The 20,166-nt window shown below is 38.6% G+C and overlaps 2 protein-coding genes across 2 annotated transcripts; one reads left to right on the top strand and one right to left on the bottom strand.

The window, feature by feature from the left end:
* Nucleotides 1-344: 344 nt before the first annotated feature.
* LOC135595296 (MA3 DOMAIN-CONTAINING TRANSLATION REGULATORY FACTOR 1-like) lies at nt 345-7,754 on the top strand. Its single transcript, XM_065086025.1, has 4 exons — nt 345-595; nt 673-925; nt 5,325-5,419; nt 5,639-7,754. Exons 2-4 carry the CDS (start codon nt 700-702, stop codon nt 7,412-7,414), a joined length of 2,097 nt encoding a protein of 698 aa, XP_064942097.1. The 5' UTR covers nt 345-595; nt 673-699; the 3' UTR covers nt 7,415-7,754.
* Nucleotides 7,755-7,888: 134 nt separating this feature from the next.
* Nucleotides 7,889-15,549, bottom strand: LOC103999940 (protein STICHEL-like 2). Its single transcript, XM_009421846.3, has 8 exons — nt 15,085-15,549; nt 13,159-14,746; nt 12,841-13,033; nt 12,042-12,233; nt 11,637-11,849; nt 9,736-10,474; nt 8,603-8,669; nt 7,889-8,217 (listed from the first exon to the last, which is right to left on the bottom strand). Exons 2-8 carry the CDS (start codon nt 14,668-14,670, stop codon nt 8,077-8,079), a joined length of 3,057 nt encoding a protein of 1,018 aa, XP_009420121.3. The 5' UTR covers nt 14,671-14,746; nt 15,085-15,549; the 3' UTR covers nt 7,889-8,076.
* Nucleotides 15,550-20,166: the final 4,617 nt, after the last annotated feature.

The raw sequence follows: 20,166 nt of genomic DNA, 5'->3' as shown, positions 1-20,166 counted from the left end.
TAATGCTGTATAACCAGAATATCGGATCTGGATCCAACTTGGTATGACCACATAATTAGCGCATCGAGTTCATAAGAGAAAGAGGGCACTCGGCCGGATAGAAATAGATCCGACCCGATAACATTGCAGATTTATCTTATTGGATTCGGAGTATACGTAGGGCGACCCGATAACACCACATCGGCGTCCTTAAAGGGCCAGGGGCAGTCCACTCGGTCCGGGAACGGAATAGGCCACGTGTAAAGCGGATTGGGATATGCTTCAGGCGACTCTCTCTCTCTCTCCTCACCCCCTGACGTGTACTCGAAACCGAAACCGCCTCCCTATATATAACCACCTCTCTCTCTCTCTCTCTCTCTCGCCTAAACTCCAAATCCACTTCGCCGGCGAGATCGGACGCCTGTCGAGATCCGAGCGGCTGGAAGAAGCGATTCCTTCCGCGAGGGCTTCCGATCCCATTCGCCGCCTCCACCTCCTCTTGGCTCGACATCTCCGAGCCAAGTCTCGGTCGCGGTACTGCCGTTTGATCGATCGGTCGTTTTCTCTCCCGTTTCCCGGTACTTTTTTGGCGTCTCGTGCTTGAAGTTGCGGACTGGTACCTTTTTGGGGATTATTTTTTGGTTGCTTGGGTGGGTTTTGGAGAGAGGCGCTTGATGTGAGGGTTCTTTGTAGGCTGGTGGAGCGATTGGGGGGAAAAGGATGGCGTCGCCGAAGAAGGAGGGGTTTTTGACGGAGGAGCAGAGGGAGATGTTGAAGATAGCGACACAGAACGCGGAGGTGTTATCCTCGTCGCCCAGATCGCCCAGCAAGATGGTGCTCCCCGAGCTCCATATTAAGGGGGGGGGCGGCGGCGGGAGGGCTACGGCTGTTGGCGTCAGGCATATCCGGCGCTCGCATTCAGGGAAGCTAGTACGAGTGAAGAAGGGTGGGTAACTCTTCTGTTTCGGCTTTCTCTGCATCTTTCTGGTACTTTTGGGATTTTTCTCCGTAGAAATGCTGGATGATCCGAAATATGAACTATATGCAGAAACTTAGCATAGTTGTCACTTCTTGAACGTTCTGGTGATTTAGTATATGAATAAGAGAGATAATTTTTAAGCTGTCTACCGATCTATGACACCACGATTTACAGAGGCAATTCAAGGAAGCGAAACAATTAGTGAGGTGGGGTCAAGAATCTACTTGTTTTCAGCTTTTGAGGGACTGTATGACTCTCCTTTAAGGTGGTTTAGTTACTTACCAAATGACGAGGATTTGGTTGTGGATGGATGTGCCAACCTAATACATTTTTCATTGGATTGTAATAACTCCACATGTCACGATATATGGCATGGCTAAGGTGCACTTGTTCAAAATCATAGAATTTGCTTTAGTTGCAGTTGAGTACTTGCTATTGGGTGCTTTTCTACCAGTGTCACTATCAAAGGGATGCATGAATGGTCAAAATTTTCTCATCAATTTCTCCAAAATGACCAAAACTTTGTACAACACATCCACATGTCAACATGTCTTACACATGTGAGATGGAATGAACCTTAAACATTGGTTTCATCAGTTAGTAGAGAGTCAAACTTTCTTGAAATTATGTCTCTTGACTGGATGCAATCAAAGAGAAATAGAGCACGCTTTTAGTGGGAGAGAATCTAAATAAGACTAGTGCTGTATACCTGTGCAGTTTCTAAATCCAAGCCTAATTCTGCAATTTTGGTTCTTACTCTTTGGTGATTTGCTTTCTGTCAGCATTTCTTTGTATGAATTGGAGTTCTGCTCGAACCCTCTTTAGAGAACATTAGAGAGTTTTAATTAATGCCTCAAGGATGGGGGGTTGAAGAAGGGTGAGAAGTATCATTGTAACAGAAGGGGTCGGTTGATATCAATCATTTTGACAGACTATTATAGAAGACCTCTGTGGTCTATCTATCAATAAAAGGAAGACAGCTCAGAGGGGTTGTGGTGTTCAATTTATGCATGCTTACCCTACAAGAGAATTGTTTCTGTGATGAACCATGGTCACCCTGGTTGGAGATGAGCAACCTTATCATGCCCCAAGGCATTCATTATATGCAGCCTTACCCCTACAAGAGAGAGTTCCTTGAACCATGGTTATCCAGGTTGGCAAGAAGCAACCTTATCATGCCCTCAAGACTCACCCTCGTAGACTTATTATCAATTGTATATTAAATTGAGTGTCTGACTTCTAATGTAAACTCTACAGCAATGATGGGCTTGGTATATTATCATTGATTTTGTGAATGAGACAAAGTACATACATCGTCCTCTTGCTATCTATGTCTAGAATAGTTTCTACTTTCGATGCTGCTTTATTTGACAGGAATCTGTTTTCCTTTTGCTTCACCAAATTGCTCTGTAGGATGCTCAGGTGCACACCAGAAACCATTCATGGGTCATTGCCATGCAGAATGATCAATCATTATTCTAAAGCACTTGTTTATTATTCTATAATCAATTAATGATACCAAGCATAAGCTAATTAAGAATAGGAGAACCCTTGATCATTGTGTTAAATTTTAACATATTTTTGTTTATGCCCAGAATCTTGCTGATATAGAATAGCCTCTAATTAATACTTTAAAGTTTTAAGACCCTATTAATGATAGGTGATTCCTAATTGACACTTTCCTTTTTTAGCATCCTGCCAATGTCAAACCGAGAAGCCAACCTAACCCATGTTTCCACAAGTAATCATCATGTCAGATGGGATGTCAGACTTCAAGGTTTGAGGTGTGTACCTATTGATTCCAACCTAATCAGCATGTGGAGTGGCAGGCAGCATAGGCTACATGCTACATACACTTTTCATAGTATGTCTAAAATGAGGGTTGGCCTTATTTTTTGCTGTCATGGTGGTACAGCAGCGGAATGAATTAATATTTATTACCAACATGGGTGACATGAGCTCTCATTTATGACCTACATCAGGTCGGGAAGGCATTTTGTGGCCAAAGGGACCCATTATAATGCAACTCTATTAAAGCATTTTATAGATTTAAATCATTTGATTTAATTAAGCATATACGACATGAGGATAGCTTAGTTGAGAAGGTTCCTGCATTAAGGCTTTTGGGAGGTTAGAGTTAAGCAACTTTATCCCTATATATATTGTGGTTGTTGCAGTGATTTAAATTCATGATCACCAAATCTTAGTGAAACAACCTTGTGTATGTCACCATGTTTATCCTCTGTAACTTGTCAAGGATAATATAATTTAAGTTCTAAATTATAGTGATAAAAATATTATGAAATATGCTATAAACTTAAAACCATTTTGGCAAATTTATCCAATACCATCCACCCAGGCCTGGTTTTGGGGCAAAAGTTTTAATTCACAAATTTGGTGCTCATTGAGTTGGACTGGATTGGTTGATTTATAAGATGAATAGTTACCACCTTCTATTAGCTGATTCAGATTGGGCTACCTGTGTTTTTTGGTCATATTATCTGTGATACATGTTATGTGCAATTGTTGCATAAGGAAATTTGTAAATTACTGTGTTCTGCCTTTTTTTCTGACTTAGGTTGTTTTGTTACTCTTATTGTCATTCATATGGATTGTTTATGCACAAGTTCTTGAACTCTGCCATTTTCACACTTTCAGTAGCCTGCCATGTAATAAATCTTCTGTACTTGGAAGTGTGCATATCGTTTTTGGTTTATAATTTTCTCCTTGATGCTTCCTTGAAATTAAGTTGTGGAGTGAATTACATTTGAATTCTTTTAGGTTGCATGGAGTGGAATAAATCTTGCATTCTCAGTAAAGTAGTGACTAACTGGTTCCAGAGATTATATTTTACAGAATTAGAGAACTGATTTGGTGCATATTCACCTTATTGCAAATTCAGGATATTAATATATGAGCAAGATTCACTACTATGATGACAAAAGTTCTGCCGTCTTAGACAAAAGATGTCTGTCTTGAAACTGTAATTACACTTTCCTAGATTCCCCTTAAGGCTGCTGATAACAAGTGATCATATTGCAGGTTTTAGATAAATAATTGTTGTACCTCTCTGATGATAAACCTGCCACATGTCTGTGTAACACTCAGAGCTATTGCCTTTTACTTTTTGGCTTCTGCATTTCAGATAATTTGAACAATCGTTAAGCTGATAACTATGTGCGAGAGACAATTGTAGCCTATTATTTTGTTGGTACTATCGTGACCAATAAAGTTTAAGTAAAAAAAGGTTGGATAATATGCATCTTTTTTTATTGGACTTCTTTATATCTGTTTTCATGTGCATTTTCAGTTTATGGTATATGTTGTTTTTTTAGATATATTCAAATGATATATATATATATATATTTGTCGCCTTTTATATTACAATACTTATTTACTTTTAGCCTATAGTGTTAATTGTACTCTTTTGTTGACTTTGAAAAATCAATGTCATGTCATATCAGTGGGTACGATGTATGTTGGGCACATATCTTTTGGTTTCAGTTCTAAGAGAAGGTTGCAAGGAATTAGGTATTGTAGTTCAACAATACAGGACAATTCTACGATAATAACTAATAGAGGTATTATGCCTTTATAGAAACTTAAAGTTACAAACTTTTAAAATTTAACTGGATAACATATCTGAGTGTAAAAAAATCGTAGTTCTTGATTGGAAACTCATGGTTTTTATTTCACTATTTTTTCCAGCTAAACTTATTTTCACTATTCTGGTCATACTTCTTTTATTGATTAAAAAAACACACTTACACTTACCTTCTTTTTAAGAAGTATCTCTTTGCCTCTTATCCAATATTCAAAAAAAAAAAAACAAAGAATATAATCTCTGGCTTGATGTATACTTCTTTAACATTCAGTTATACGACAGGTGAACTGGTTTTCTTTATTGCTTAACCAGTCTTGTTTTTTGAATTATTGTTTATCTGATAATATATCATCTGGTACTAACTTGGTCTTACTAACTTCTGTTAATATTTAGTGGTTGAAATTGTTTTAAAGAAACACAGGAATCAGTTAATTTTTGCTGAGAGATAGCCAATGACTCATTTTTCTTTTGCATTTTGGGACACTATAGAAATGATTGATCCAAGGAATGAACTTACAAAATCATGGACTTGATTAATCCTTTTTTATTAGTAATTTATACTTTAAAGAATAAGTAGTTCTTGGTCTTGTTCTATTCATTATATATGATAAATTTAACATCTATAGCATTGTGTTGCTATTATGTGCATGAGTAGTGATTTAAACTTTCCATTCAATGTAAAACAATTAATTGTTCTCATGGTTCTTTATTAGTTATATTGTCCTAACAAATTTATAATTCCTCACCACGATGTGGATACAGATGGTGCTGGTGGCAAAGGAACATGGGGCAAGCTCTTGGATACTAATCCTGTTTCACGCATTGACCGGAATGATCCTAATTATGATAGTGGTGAGGTATGCACCTCTCTCATATTCACCATCTCTATGCACAAATACATATTTTTTCATATGCATAAGTAGAGGTATTTATGTATATTTGCATATTGCTGTGTTTTGCACATTCACTTTCTCCTCTTAGTTTGATATAACAAATTCCAATCTAGCAGAGTTCAGAAACAAACTTGTGATATGGGTCACACTTTCATTTATGTTGATTTTGCCTTGCAATTTCAGGAACCATATGAACTAGTGGGTGCCACCGTTACTGACCCTATTGATGACTATAAAAAATCTGCAGCGACAATCATTGAGGAATATTTTACCACTGGTGATGTAGAATTGGCTGCCACAGAACTTAGAGATCTTGGGACTGATGAGTACCATCACTTGTTTGTTAAGAAACTTGTCTCCATGGCAATGGACCGGCATGACAAAGAGAAAGAGATGACATCTGTTTTGCTATCCACTTTGTATGCTGATGTGATAAGTTCAGGTCAGATTAGCCAGGGATTCTTCATGTTACTTGAGTCTATTGATGACTTGGCTCTTGACATACTTGATGCAGTTGATGTGCTGGCTTTGTTTATAGCCCGTGCAGTTGTTGATGAAATCCTACCTCCCGCCTTTCTCAAGAAAGCAATGAGAACACTTTCTGAATCCTCTACGGGTCTTCAGGTTATTCAAACCGCTGAAAAAAGCTATCTCTCAGCTCCTCACCATGCAGAGTTAGTTGAGCGTCGATGGGGTGGTACCACACATATCACTGTCGAAGAGGTTAAAAGGAAGATGACAGAATTGTTGAGGGAATATAACGAGCATGGAGACACTGTAGAAGCTTGTAGGTGCATAAGGGAGTTGGGAGTCTCTTTCTTCCATCATGAGGTTGTGAAACGGGCTCTGATTCTTGCAATGGAAATTCAAACATCTGAGCATCTTATATTAAAGCTTTTAAGGGAAGCTTCAGAAGAATGCTTAATTAGTCCTAGTCAGATGACCAGAGGTTTCTCTCGGCTTGCTGAGAGTCTTGATGACCTGTCTCTGGATATTCCCACTGCAAAATCCTTGTTTCAGACAATAGTTCCAAAAGCGATATCTGACGGATGGCTTGACCCTTCTTTCCTCAAGTCAAAAGTTTCAGATGAGGAACACAGAGATGAAGGTTCTGAGAAGTTGAGGAAGTACAAGGAAGAAGCTGTTATCATCATACATGAATACTTTCTCTCTGATGACATACCAGAGCTTATTAGGAGCCTTGAAGATTTAGCTGCTCCAGAATACAACCCTATTTTTATCAAGAAACTAATAACACTTGCCATGGACCGGAAGCACAGGGAGAAGGAGATGGCGTCTGTTCTGCTATCTGCACTTAGCATGGAACTATTCTCAGGAGATGACATTGTTAACGGGTTCATAATGCTGCTCGAGTCAGCTGAGGATACAACATTGGACATATTGGATGCCTCAGATGAGCTCGCACTATTTTTAGCTAGGGCTGTAATTGATGATGTCTTAGCACCGCTCAACTTGGAGGAGATAAGCAACAAGCTGCCCTGCATTTGCAGTGGGAGTGAAACTGTTCACATAGCTCGCTCACTTGTATCTGCCCGACACTCAGGCGAGAGACTTCTGAGATGCTGGGGCGGTGGCACTGGCTGGGCGGTGGAGGATGCCAAGGACAAGATAATAAAGCTGCTGGAAGAATACGACAGTGGAGGTGATGTAGGAGAAGCATGCCAGTGCATCCGTGATCTGGGAATGCCTTTCTTCAACCATGAGGTGGTAAAGAAGGCTATAGTTATGGCCATGGAGAAGAAGAAGGACAGACTTTTGGAGTTGCTGCAGGAATGTTTTGGTGAAGGGCTGATCACCATCAACCAAATGACTAAAGGGCTCTCTAGGGTTAGAGATGGTCTTGATGATTTGGCTCTGGACATCCCCGACGCAGAGCAAAAGTTCCTGCTGTATGTGGAGCATGCAAGGAGGCACGGTTGGCTCCTCGCATCCTTTTAGGCAATTCCTCCGTTGGTGGTTGAAGAAGGCGGCAGTTTCCCATTCTCCGTTGATTTTAGTGTCTGTAATATGTGGGATTGAAATCCGACGCTTCTCTCTCCTCTTCGAATACTTAGAATCTTTGTTCAGAGTAGCATAAGGGTTGGTTTTTGGTTTCGGTTTAGCATTTTTATTCTTGATAGATATGTGTGCGTGTGTGGGATTAGTTGTGGACAATGTTATTATGGTGGTAGCGGCATTGCCATGGACGAGGAATGAGTCCTTCATATGTAAAATTTGGCACTAAACTGATCTATTGGGTCGGTATAAGGAGGACAATGTTAGTCCTCCTTTATTCTTCTTTCTTTGTGCAGAGTTTTTGCTAATATTTTCCCGTTATCTCGCAGGACCTGCGGGCGTGACTCCGATGGCTGCAGACAGGTCTTGACGCATCAAGATTCGTGCATCTTCTGCACACAGACGAGCAGGGGATCGTAGAGGAAATGAACGCACATTATATATTGGCTGACTACATCTCTATCGAACAACATCATCAAGTGTCCGTCATCAAACAACATCATCGTGTACATATCCGTCACGAGCAAAGCATTTCCCCATCTTTCTTTCATCTACGAGCGAAATCCTGCATCATAACTCACCGTCCCTCCCTCCCTCGGTCAAGATTATGGCCTTCGCTTGGCCTTCTGCTTCAGAGCTGGAGAATGCTGCTCTGCTGTAGTAGTCTCGGGTGATGCTTGCTCTGCACATGGCCATAGCGAGCCAACCAACCGAGGCCTACCGTCCTGTTGCCTCTTCGGCCCAGCCTGCAACAGCATTCATTGTCAAACATCAGCTGCGTGCTCAAGAATCGTTGTCTGCTATCGTGGGTAAATAAATTAACAGGAATGTCAGCAAAACCTTCTAGCAAATGGATACACGAGTTCTATGATTCAAATCATAGGTTTTCCAGGTCGTAGTAAAGAAACAAGCTTACACTTGCAGAAATCAAGCAGGAAGCCATGTATGAAGCTAATTAGCCACTCTATATATTGCTATTGCTATTGCTACAAGCACTTTATAGAGTGCTTGCCCGAAAAAAAAAAGAAAACAAGGATGCCTTGCAGAAAGATCAAACAAGAACTTGTCAAACTAAACTGGCCCTAAAAACATCAAATTCATGTCCAACTTGTCAAGCAAACAAACAATTACCTTCTCCACAGGCATTGAAGCTCTGCAGCAATACAGTCTTGAACAGAGACTTGAACCTGTACTTGGTCTGCATAGGAACAAGATAGTTCAGAAGAAGCTCCAAAATCACCAGCCTTCTCTTTTGTTTTGAGAAAATAAAGGACGTAAAAAACACGCAAAGTGATGAAAGTGGCAGAGAGATGCATGCTGCCAGAAGACATGAGATCAGATTAATATATGATTCTATATGCACAGTCCCTCCTATCTAGCCCTGGACCCTGACAAGAAAGGGCAAATGAATTTACTTTGCTGGGCATTAGTATCTTTCTATGTCTTGAACTATATATCTGATTAGCTGGAATTTATGTCAACATCGAAATCAGATAAATTTGAACAATAATGAGGAACCCATGTATTAGATGCAAATGAATTTACTGACAAGGAACACATGGTTTAAATAAGATACACACATCTAGAAACATAATAACAGGAACCGCATAGCTTTCTCAACCAACAAATACTGATGAAAACAAATTTGCATTTGATGGTACAAGAACACAGAATTGTGCATGATAAGTGTAATATATAAATCAATGCAGGAAAAATTAGATAAGTACCATAGTCAGCTCCACTATTCCTAAGCCTCCTCTGAAACCAATATGAAACCACATTTGTGAAATAGGAGAGGAAGTTTTTGCATGTTAGCTTCACATCTCCAGCACTATATTGTAGAACTATGAAGAAGGTAGTTTGCTATTTGGAATCCTTAATCATCACAATATCAAATGTCACATCAATTGTTACAGCCATAATTAATCAAAGTGTAGCTTCAACCCTAAAATTTCAAATGGACTTACTTTAGTTCATGCTTACTGATTGCTGTCCTTAATTTCCCCAAAAAGGAAAGTTATCCTATTTGGCAGTTCTAGTCAAGACCTGAACAGTAGCATTTCCTCATTGAATATGTGGTCATGCATACTCCAGTAAATCAAATTATCCATGAAAAAATGAACCAATTTTCTCTTCTGTGCTCTAGTGGAATATACATCTGATCATACAGGCAAAATTAATTTTTTTGGTCAAAAGAGAGATTCCAAAATGGCGAATTGTTCAGATCATTAGCAAATACGACAAAAGGAGATTCAGTCACTCACCCATTGTCCTCTTCTGTATTATAGGTATCTTGTTCATTTGTATCAGAGCAGAAAAGATAGGGATCATCTGTGCAAAAATTTTCTTCAGAAGATGATTTCTTGGAATTAAACAAGTTCAGCTTGTCAAGTTGTTTGATCCTCAGAGTGGTGGCATGAGCTGCATTAGCTGAAAAAGACCTTGAAAACTTTAGAGTGCAACAAAAGCAGCTAGGTTGATCTTCAGTTCCTTGGATGTTCACGTATTGACCCCCTTCACACACTTCCATTGATGGATCAGTTTCTTCTTTGCATTCTTTGGATAGACCATCTTGTACTGTTCTACTGACCATGGTATTTCCAGTGACAAGAGCATAACCATTACTTGCATTTGTATTTACTACTTTTTGATCAAAGGAATTTGAACTATACATGGTATTAAAATGCAACTGCTGCTTAATACATAAGTCTTCTTTATGATGAGATGAACAAAATTCAATTGTCTCCTCTTTTGTTCCAGGCAGAAGGGAATCCTTTTTGTTTGTCACAGTTAAATCTGATGTTTGTTGCTTTCTACCAGTACAGCAAAACAAACTGATTGATGACTTCTTTTTGGCTGTCCTATTTATTGGGACAAGACTGATTTTAATATCCACCTTGCATCCAAGAACAGTTTGAAGAGAACCTATAATTAGTTCCCAGGATTCTTCCGCCCTTGATACATGATCAGGATGACAAAATTCGAGTTCGGCAATAGCCAGACCTAAAAATTATAATGTAACACCAAAATTGAAAACCTTTATATTAGCCAAAGAAAAATGAGGAGAAATGAATCAAAGATAAACATAACTTATAAGAGATGATAGCAGAAATTTCATACGTTATATGAAGTTACCTCATCTATTCTAATGACGACAGTTATATACTACAACCTTATGTGAAAGAATAACTAGACTTAGATTCTTGGTCCTTTGACATATTGATATTATTAGTTACATGGAAAGACTGATCAATGGAAAAATCTAGATCTTTGTTCAGCAGAAACCATTTGATCCATTACTTTAAATTTCAGCCAACCTAAATATGCTTTCTTGGAGCAGCTATCATCCATGATGCTCTAGAATCACCATTTAGCTACATCTGGAGTTGCACATGATTTCATACATTCCAAATCTTTTTCTTGAATAGTTAGTCTTCTCTGAAAATACAAAACCTACTTATGTCTTGTCGGATTCTTGAGTTAGAAAACTAACCAGATCAAACATAGGTAACCAATACCATCAAGAATCCTGGATGGACTCCATTTAGGGAAAACTCCAAATTAAGCTTCATCATTTCAAGAACAATCTTTGCTTTCAACATGAAAGACCAACTCTCAAGGCTTTGACTAACACACACAAGTTATATATAACAAGGCTTATTAACATATCCTTACTATTTTCCTTCCCTCTATTGCTCTGAGAGAGTTTACTCTGAAAAGAAAAATCAATTGTATTACACAATCTGCACCATCAAAATTTAGATATCTAAAAGAACAGTCCCAAACTATGCAAACTTCTGAGTTCCTTGTTTTAGTTATCCAAGTTCTGCTAAAAAACACTCTTGAAATACTACTTGCTATTTCTTCCTGGAGTACGAGCCATCTAAGCATGAAAGAATTTCCAACAGTGGTGATTTAGCATTAAAAAGTACTGTTTAAACTTCAATTATAGAATAGAAATGCTTGTTGTTCACGTGAATTATACAAACCTAGTAGACACCATACCAGATATCATCTTTTACAAAATTATATAACATTTAGGCAAGCAACACTGAACGATTAGTACATATGCTTAAACGATTAGGCAAGTAATTACAGAATTACCAATTAAATAGAACACTAAAGCAAGAGATGACAAAATTTAATGATACTGTAGCCAAGTTACCTTCACACACATGGACTGATGACAATCTTCCCTCCTTCCACAAGAACCTTTTAAGTGAACTTGACTGGCAATTTTCGATGGTTCTCCTCCATATGTCTTCTAGTTCTCTTGCCGCATCATAATGTGATTTAGAGCTAGAGATATGATGGTTGCATACAGTAATAGCACTTTTCAAACTCTCCTTTGGTGATGCTACAGTCGGTGGCCCATCATCTGGAGACAACCAACAATTGCTTGTTAGCAAAGCTAACAAACTCATCCACCAAAATTTTCAGAAATGTGGTGATCTTCAGAACTCAGAAATTGAATCCTGGTTATTATTCCATTCATGACAAACTACTATCAACAATGGAGAACAACAGTGAATTCGGCTAATAACAAATGACATCCAGAACATCCTCCTACCTCTTGAGTATGAAACTTTTTCAGGTGCCTCCAAAGGGTTCATGTTTGTTGGGGAAAGTGATTCTCCAGTATTAAACTGTAGAAGTGCAGCAGTAAGCCATGTGGATTGATCTTTTGAAGTCCTTAACTGCTTTTCAGTTTCAACCAGTATTTTCAGCCCATGCTTCAATTTTTCTTTATCAGCTTCAGCAACTGCATTGCCAATAATACTTTTCAAGATAAAGATCAGACACAACTACGTAAAATATAACATGCTTTCAGTTTCTCTAACAGGTATAAAGTAATGGCTAGGTTGCATTTTATATATTTAATATTTGGATTTTTTGAAAGGTATAAAAACTCAGAAAAAACAAGAAACATGACTTAGTGTTCTTTGCTTCCGAAGAGTCCATTTGGTAAATTTTGTGTAAAATTTTGGAAACTACATTTGGTAAATTTTGTAATAGTACAAATAGTAGGTATTGCAAGCATAATACAATCACCTATACTGTATATCGCAGATTGTGATCTTAAATAATGTTCAGATTTCTTTCTGTTTGCTAATACCAGATATTGCGTTCATTATAAGCATAGAGATAATCAAAACGTACTCAAGCGGATAGATAGTTAAGCATAGAAATATAGAGAAGCATGCATGATTGATGAATAATTAAGCTGAACTGTAAATTTGTTGATTGTTCTAATACGATCCATACAATTATTAAAAAATTAACAAAATTTACATGCTGTTGGAGATAAAATATGAAGACAAAAATGAATATGACAATGGCAAATGCAAGCATGTATTCCAAAAGCTCACTGAATCTGGAAGGCTCTAATTGACATCCACCAGAAAGAATATCCATGATAAACTTTGCAAGCTGAGATGTTAATTGCATGGGATCAATTCCAGAGCTGATAAGCTCCCTAGCCCTTCTAACAGTACCAGAAGTGTCTGATGAAAGTGCCAGATGTAACAGATCAAGCAATTCATCATTAGATATAATTCCCATCTGAACAACAAAGATAATGAAGTTTAGCTATTGTTTTACTGGTTACAAATGCATGAACTTAGTGCAGTAGAACAAGAACTTCAACCACCCTCGCAGAGAAAAGCAATGCAATATTTATCACTCACTAGTTCATATGCAAGAGATGTGATTATCCCCTTTCCAAGCAAAGCCAGCTGATCAAGGGTGGTGATTGCATCACGAAGAGAACCATTGGATTCAGTAGCAAGAAAGATCAGTGCATCTTCTTCAAATTCCAATTTTTCTTCTAGGCATATTTTTTTCAACCTTCCAACTATATCATCACTCTTTACATTCAGGAAGTGATACCTTTGGCACCAAGATAGAGTCCCACTAGGCAGTTTATCCGGGTCAGACGTAATCATAATAAAGACAACTTGTCGAGAAAGGTCTTTGATACTCTTGTAAATGGCAGACCATATATTCCTTTGCAGAAACTGGCACTCATCAATAATGAAGATTTTGTAGCATGAGGAAGTTGGAACAAGAGCACTTTCAGAAAGGACTTTCAACACATCTTTATGATTTGTTTCTGAAGCATCTAATTCTGTGACATCCCTGCTCCTTCCAGAGAAGACAAGTACACATTCCTGGCAGCATCCACATGGCCATTGTTCCTTGCAAGACTGGCAATTCAAAGCAGCAGCAAAGATCCTTGCTGCCGAGGTCTTACCTGTACCCCTAGGACCATGGAAAAGATATATAGGTGCTATTTTTCCTTTCAAAATGGTATCTAGAAGAGACTGAGCTACCTCACTCTGTCCTACCAGCTCATGAAATGATTTCGGCCTATATTTCTCACTTAAATTCATCAAACTATCATGATATGAAGCACTTACATGGTGATCTAATTCTTTATTTATCTGAGAATTCAACTGAAATTCCTGACCTTCCACATCAGAAGGAAGTTTTAGATCATGGAACTTTGGTACCCTAGACCAGCAACAACTGACTTGACAACCATTGTTGTTGGGAAGAACATGGTCAACGTTTTTGGTTGCAGGCCCTAATAATTTATGGCCTAAAGCACTTGTACAAGTTTCATTAGCACAAGCCCAAGGAATCCCAGGATTGCGCATAAAAACATCTCCTTTGCTTGTATATGATCTTCTCAAGGCATCATATCTAGTTTGTTTTAAAGATGAAAAACCTATCATCTCAAACTGTTCAAACTCCCTACCATGCTGTGAATCTAGTTCCTTTTCTAATTGACTAGTACAACGATGAACACACTTCGAGTCGTAAGACCTGTTCATATGGCCACCACAAGATTCTTGAACTCGTGTGTCATTAGCTGAGCGCTTTGCCAATCCGCTCTTAGCAATGTAACTATCAGGAGCCAAACAATTGTTATCAGACTCACTGTCAATTCCTAAATCTACCATTCTTCTTCGTTCCCAATGATAACTCCCCTTATGCCTCAAATCGTGCTTGTTATTGCTAGATCCAAATGTTGCACTACTACCGCACGAGCTTGTTTCCAGATTCATATTGTCAACCAACGCAGCAATTTTGCTCAGCGAGCTCGTATCAGGATCTCTCAACGATCGGACCCTCCTGAGAGCCACCAGAGTTCTTGAAAGCGGGATATCTACAGAATGCCTTCTTGCCTCGGCCATCTTTTAAAGCGTTCGGAAACCCGCTTAGCTCACATTTCGTGCTCTTTAAGAAGCAAATGCACCACCTTTCCACATCCTGCGGAACGAGAACATTGCAACAAAAACAACATAAACAACAAACCGAGTTGAGCTTAACACAATGTATAGAAAAATAACTCCAAAATCACAACTTCGCATAAGAAAAGCATCATAAACAAAGAAGAAAAAGGGAAATTACGCGCCGCGAATGGTTTTAACTTGTTAAAATTATCGAAATAAAGGCCAACAATTTTAAAAATAGAAGAATCCACAACAAAAAGAATCTAAAAACACCTTCTGGTATCTTACATTCCTCACCAAATGACGCTTCAGACTTCAGTAGCAGGGCAGCGATCGGTCTTAAAGGAAATGTAGATGGTGTATAAAGGAAATTACCTCAAAGGGCATGACGTTGCTCCCGAAAACTTGAATCTCTTAGCATACGAGAGCAGAGAAGCTGACCGCAGCAGTAATAAAGATGACACCTTTACGACTACCCCGTCGAAACCCTAAACCCGGGGTTCGGAAGAATCGAGGACGGGGGCCTGCGCCTGGGCACGGGGAGGCGCGGGGGAGCGGCACGAGGGTAAATAAGCGGGCGGGGGATGGGCGCCATCGGCGCTGTGAGGCGAGTGAGCGGCGGGCGTCACGGACTGGCGGAGAGGTCAGCACGGAGGCTCTGCCTCGGGAAGCGTGTAACGGGAGGGCAGTATCGTTATTTCGGAGGGCGTGTGGGGACTGCGGAGGGAAGAAGGGCCAGGAAAAGCTGCGAGCCTGCGACAGTTGTCGGAAGCCGCGCCGGGGGAGAGGAGGTTGAGGTATTAATTCGTCCTCGTGTTGGGCGGTGGCAGCGGCGGTCGATTCGGCTGTCAGAAGGAAGAAGAGCAGTAGCGGGGCATTTGGATGCGTTGAAGTACCGCTTATTGCGGGGCCCACGGGGCCCAACTCCTGTTACGTGGGCCACAGTTGTTGAACATCGAAGTAAATGCTGACCTAATTAAATACGAAGAGAGAAAATAAATTGATTTCCTTTTTTTTTATTTTCTTTGAAATGCTCACAAACATAAATACGAGAAAGAAAATATTTTATCTTTATTTATGAAATAGCAGAAAGTCATTTAAATGTTGAACCCACAAAAGGAAGACAGATTATACTTCAAATATCACTGATTTAAATGATAGAAAGCGATTTAAATGTAGACCCCACAAAGGAAAACAAATTATGTCTGAAATGATAGAAAGAGATTGATTTCCTTTCTTTTTTATTTTCTCTGAAATATTTGGTGTCAAATCTCACTGGATTTGACCAAAAGTGTTTCCTGAATGCTGATAAATAGGAGCATGAAAACAATTTCTATTTTTCTCTGAAATGACTGGTGACTTGACAGAGTAAAAGAAAAAGTGATTTTTTATTTCAGGCCCAGTGGGCCTAACTTTTTATGTGGGCCAGCGTTCTTATTTTCTAAGAAACAATTGTGTCAGATCACACAGTTTGGAGGTGACAAAAAGTGCTTTTAGGATGCTGACAAACATAAACACAGGCAAAAAAAAAATAATTTCCATTTTTCTCTGAAATGATTGGTGATTTGACTTATACTGTTTTAAAAAAGGAGCGATTTTTAATTTCTGAAATGATTTATTTGATTTGACCCCAACTTTTTCATCTGAAACACTCGCTGTCAACTCCACCAGTTCGAATTTGACCAAAAATGTCCTCTACTTACTGACACGCATAATACAACCAATTCTTCGTTTTTTTTCTTTTATCGAATGACCCGTATTTATTTTTTGAAATAATTAGAGACAAACAATAAATAATAATATATATTATCACAAATTAAGATAATCAAGATGAAGAAATTAAATGGTTGAATTATTATATCAATTATCTTTGGTATTTTAATTTTCATATTTTAAAAATTATATTAATTTTTTTATAATAAAATATTTAAATTTATTTTTCATGAAAATATTGTAGAATTTATAACTGAATATGTGTTAATTCTATCTTACTTCGATTTATTATCTACTAATATTTTTATTAATAAAATAAATAGATAAACGAAATTAAATATGTAATTTTTATAAATATAAAATTTTAATATAATTTTTAAAAATATACGGATCTATGCGTTAAACATCCAATATATAATTAATTCTGAATTTTGATTAAATATACTTTAATTATTTAATTAATTTAACAATGAAGGTCTGTCGGGCTCACCGTGTGGGCTCCACGGTGTGTCCGATCGACGGGCAGGTCGTAGAATGGGGGTAGAACGGCGAGTAAATAACTTTTTTTGCTGGTGAAACGTTTGGGATCGAAAATTATTTTTATTGTACTTGGTAGTTGATCTTCCAATGATCGTATGCCACGTCATGAAGCTTATTCGTGGGCCCATCATCTCCTACTCAATGTAACATCGCCTTTCTTTTTTCCATACTTTCCTCGCCATCGTGGCGTACCCGACACACGTACCTGTAGCGTTGTCAGCGGCAGAGCGGGGCCCACATCGTGGTTCCACGAGTATGTCCAATAAAAACCTGACGGGGAAATTGTCAAAGGTGTCTGTTGGTTCTCAGCGACAGACGAACATTTATGCCGTGTACTAACCGGGCGGTGACCGTATCACACTATTCTTATTTTCCATTTTGCACTTTGTTTGTTCTCGGCGCTCACTAATCCAATCTCTAATGGCCGCCGCGAGGGTTCTGCTCCGCCTCCTCGAGGAGCAGCCCGATTCTCGAAGCCCAAGTTCAGCAAGTCCTTCTACGGTTGGACTCCCGAGGAGCCGCAGCTCCAGAGCACGAGATCCACCTCGAAGAGTGCGGGAACAATAACCACGTCGACCCCTCCCCCACCTTCCGCCGCTCCTGCCGCGATGGCATCTGCGGCTCCTGCGTCATGAACATCGACGGCGACAACGGCCTTGTCTCCTTCACCGAGATCCCGTCCTTCTGCCGCGCATGTACGTGATCAAGGATCTGGTGGTGGACATGAGTAACATATATGGCCAGTAGCCCAGTCCAAGAGCGTGGAGTCGTGGTTCAAGATAGCACGAAGGATCGGGCGAAGCTGGACGGGATGTGCGAGTCTATCCTCTGCGCCTGCTGCAGCACCTCCTATCCCAGCTATTCGTGGAATCCTGAAACCTATCCCGGGCCCGCGGCCCTCCTCCATTCCAACAGGTATGCCTTGGTATTTCATTCGATCTTGTCTGGGTCAGCTTTGTTTCTATTATGGCTTCTAGTAGCGTAAAGATGTTAGCTGGAAAGAACAAAAATTGATACGAAATCTATTCTTTCTACTTGATGTTCTTTCATGTATAATCTATCTTTTCTGCTTGCGTAATGATTTCTGGTGTAGTTGTGATATGGTTTACAGTTTGATGACAGATATCCAGAATTACATTGCCAGGTTGAGTGTATGATGATCAGTCTGAGTTTGATGGGCTTTGATTCTTGAACTAGGTTTATTATTCTAAAAATTCTCCATGATTTACCATGGATGTAGATATTAAAATCGGCCTAAATTCAAAAGAAAAATGTATGTTATTCATAAGGATATGTTAGCTAATCATGACTCTAATATGGAATGAGTGTCTGTCTATAGGAGCTGAATAGGTTTGCATCATCTTTATGTGTTAAGCTAGGATAGTTCTCTATCTAATGCCTATCTTGTCTCTAATTAATTTCTGGATGATCATTGTGATGTTTTAATATGCGATTGGCTTTAGAAATCATCTATCTTATCTTCTTTCTTTGTGAAGTATTTGACCATATGTATCAGTAATTTAAATAAGTGGTATATACAGATGCTGACATGTGACAACATCACATATGGCCATTGTTGCCTTAATACTCTATATGATTGCATAAATATTGTACGCAGCTGCATATAAGCAACTGCTTGTATGTGGTGCACATAAGTATGAAAAAAGTATGATCGCATATGAGTTTACGCTTCCTCGTTGTTGTTATTAACTCGAATGTAGTATTATTTTAACACTGTGAAACAGGATAGACAATCATGTAACTTCAGTTAAATACACTTTTGTATGCTTCTTATACCTGATCACTGGGATGGCTTTTGAAGAATGATGCTCTTTGTTTCCTTGTGTTTTATGTAATATATCGCAAATTTACGTGAAAAGAAAAATTCATTCCTTACGTATTCGAGTATAATGTATTACTCTATAGGGAGCTGGAGATGAACACATAACTCGCTTAACTTTGCTTTATGAGTTTGGGAAGTCTTTTATGAGAAAATGGTTTTTGAAATTAATTATTTTTCCTAATCAACTTAATATTAGGAGACGAAATAGTTTGAATGTGATTTTTTAGCTTTCAATTGAGCAATTGTTCAAATTGCATGTCTTCAAGGTGTTTGTTGCTGTTAAATTAAGCATGCCTTTTCTCTCACACCAAGGCTGGAGTTATTCATCTTAGGCCAAATGACTTAGCAGAACTAGGAACTTGGTTCTGTTATTGCAGGTCTAAAGTCATAAGCAGCATTAGTGTGAACTCTACATTTGCACTGGGCCAAAAAGAAGGATCTTGTTGCAAGGAATTCCTTCAGGCATCCAGCTCGAAAGAGGAAAGTTAACTAGCTTATGATTTTAGTGTAGGATATGTAGGTTTTGGGATCTTATTGTTTGCATCTGCAGAGCTGTAGACTAGACAGTATCTTCATGAAAAGCTTTGGTAGAAGTATTTGGGTTTTCCATCTTAGCGGATCATATGGTACCCGTGATACATTGCTTTCATCGACGATTGCAGCATTAAAACTCAAAGAGACTAGGTTGATTGCTTCTTTGCCAGTTCTTGATTGTAAGAAGTCCGATATATCTGCTTTTTGAGTTCCATTCTCCACATCTATTGTGTAATATTGTTTCGATTTCCTATCTGCAATCATTTTGTAGCTTGGTTATTGCTATTATGGTTTGTTATTTTGTTGGTCCTTGTTCCAATTAAAAGCTGAATTTTCTGGTGGAAGAAGTGGCATTTAAGTGACTGGGTTGGATTGTATTCATTAAATTAATGGAGTTAACCTAGAAATCTTGTTCCATAAATTGTTCTGGATATGATTTGCTGTTTAAATGTTTGTGCACCATTGTATTTGCTACAACATAGATGCAAGAACATACTGTTCCAAGTCTGCTGTCAATCTAACTGGAGCAATGTTCCAACCTTGAAACACAAAGCATGGTTTTTAATGCAATTGGTGTGTATGAATACATCCACTTTAGAACATCACCATCTTGAAAAATGCTGATGTCTTTGTCATTGCTTCTTCTACAGTACTGCATTTGGGATTTTTATGCCTTCTTATAGGCTCTTAGTCTTGTTAATTGTTGTTTGATAAAGTATTATGTTAGTAATTGGACTTATGTTGTTGAGTACATAGAATATGTTAGGTTTAGTCATTTTTGTTTATTCATTTATGATGCTTTTAATGGACCACTGGAGATATGTTAG

The sequence above is a fragment of the Musa acuminata genome, chromosome BXJ1-10 (genome assembly GCF_036884655.1).
Source record: "Musa acuminata AAA Group cultivar baxijiao chromosome BXJ1-10, Cavendish_Baxijiao_AAA, whole genome shotgun sequence".
NCBI lineage: Eukaryota > Viridiplantae > Streptophyta > Magnoliopsida > Zingiberales > Musaceae > Musa > Musa acuminata.
This window is presented reverse-complemented; position numbering and strand designations above follow the sequence as displayed.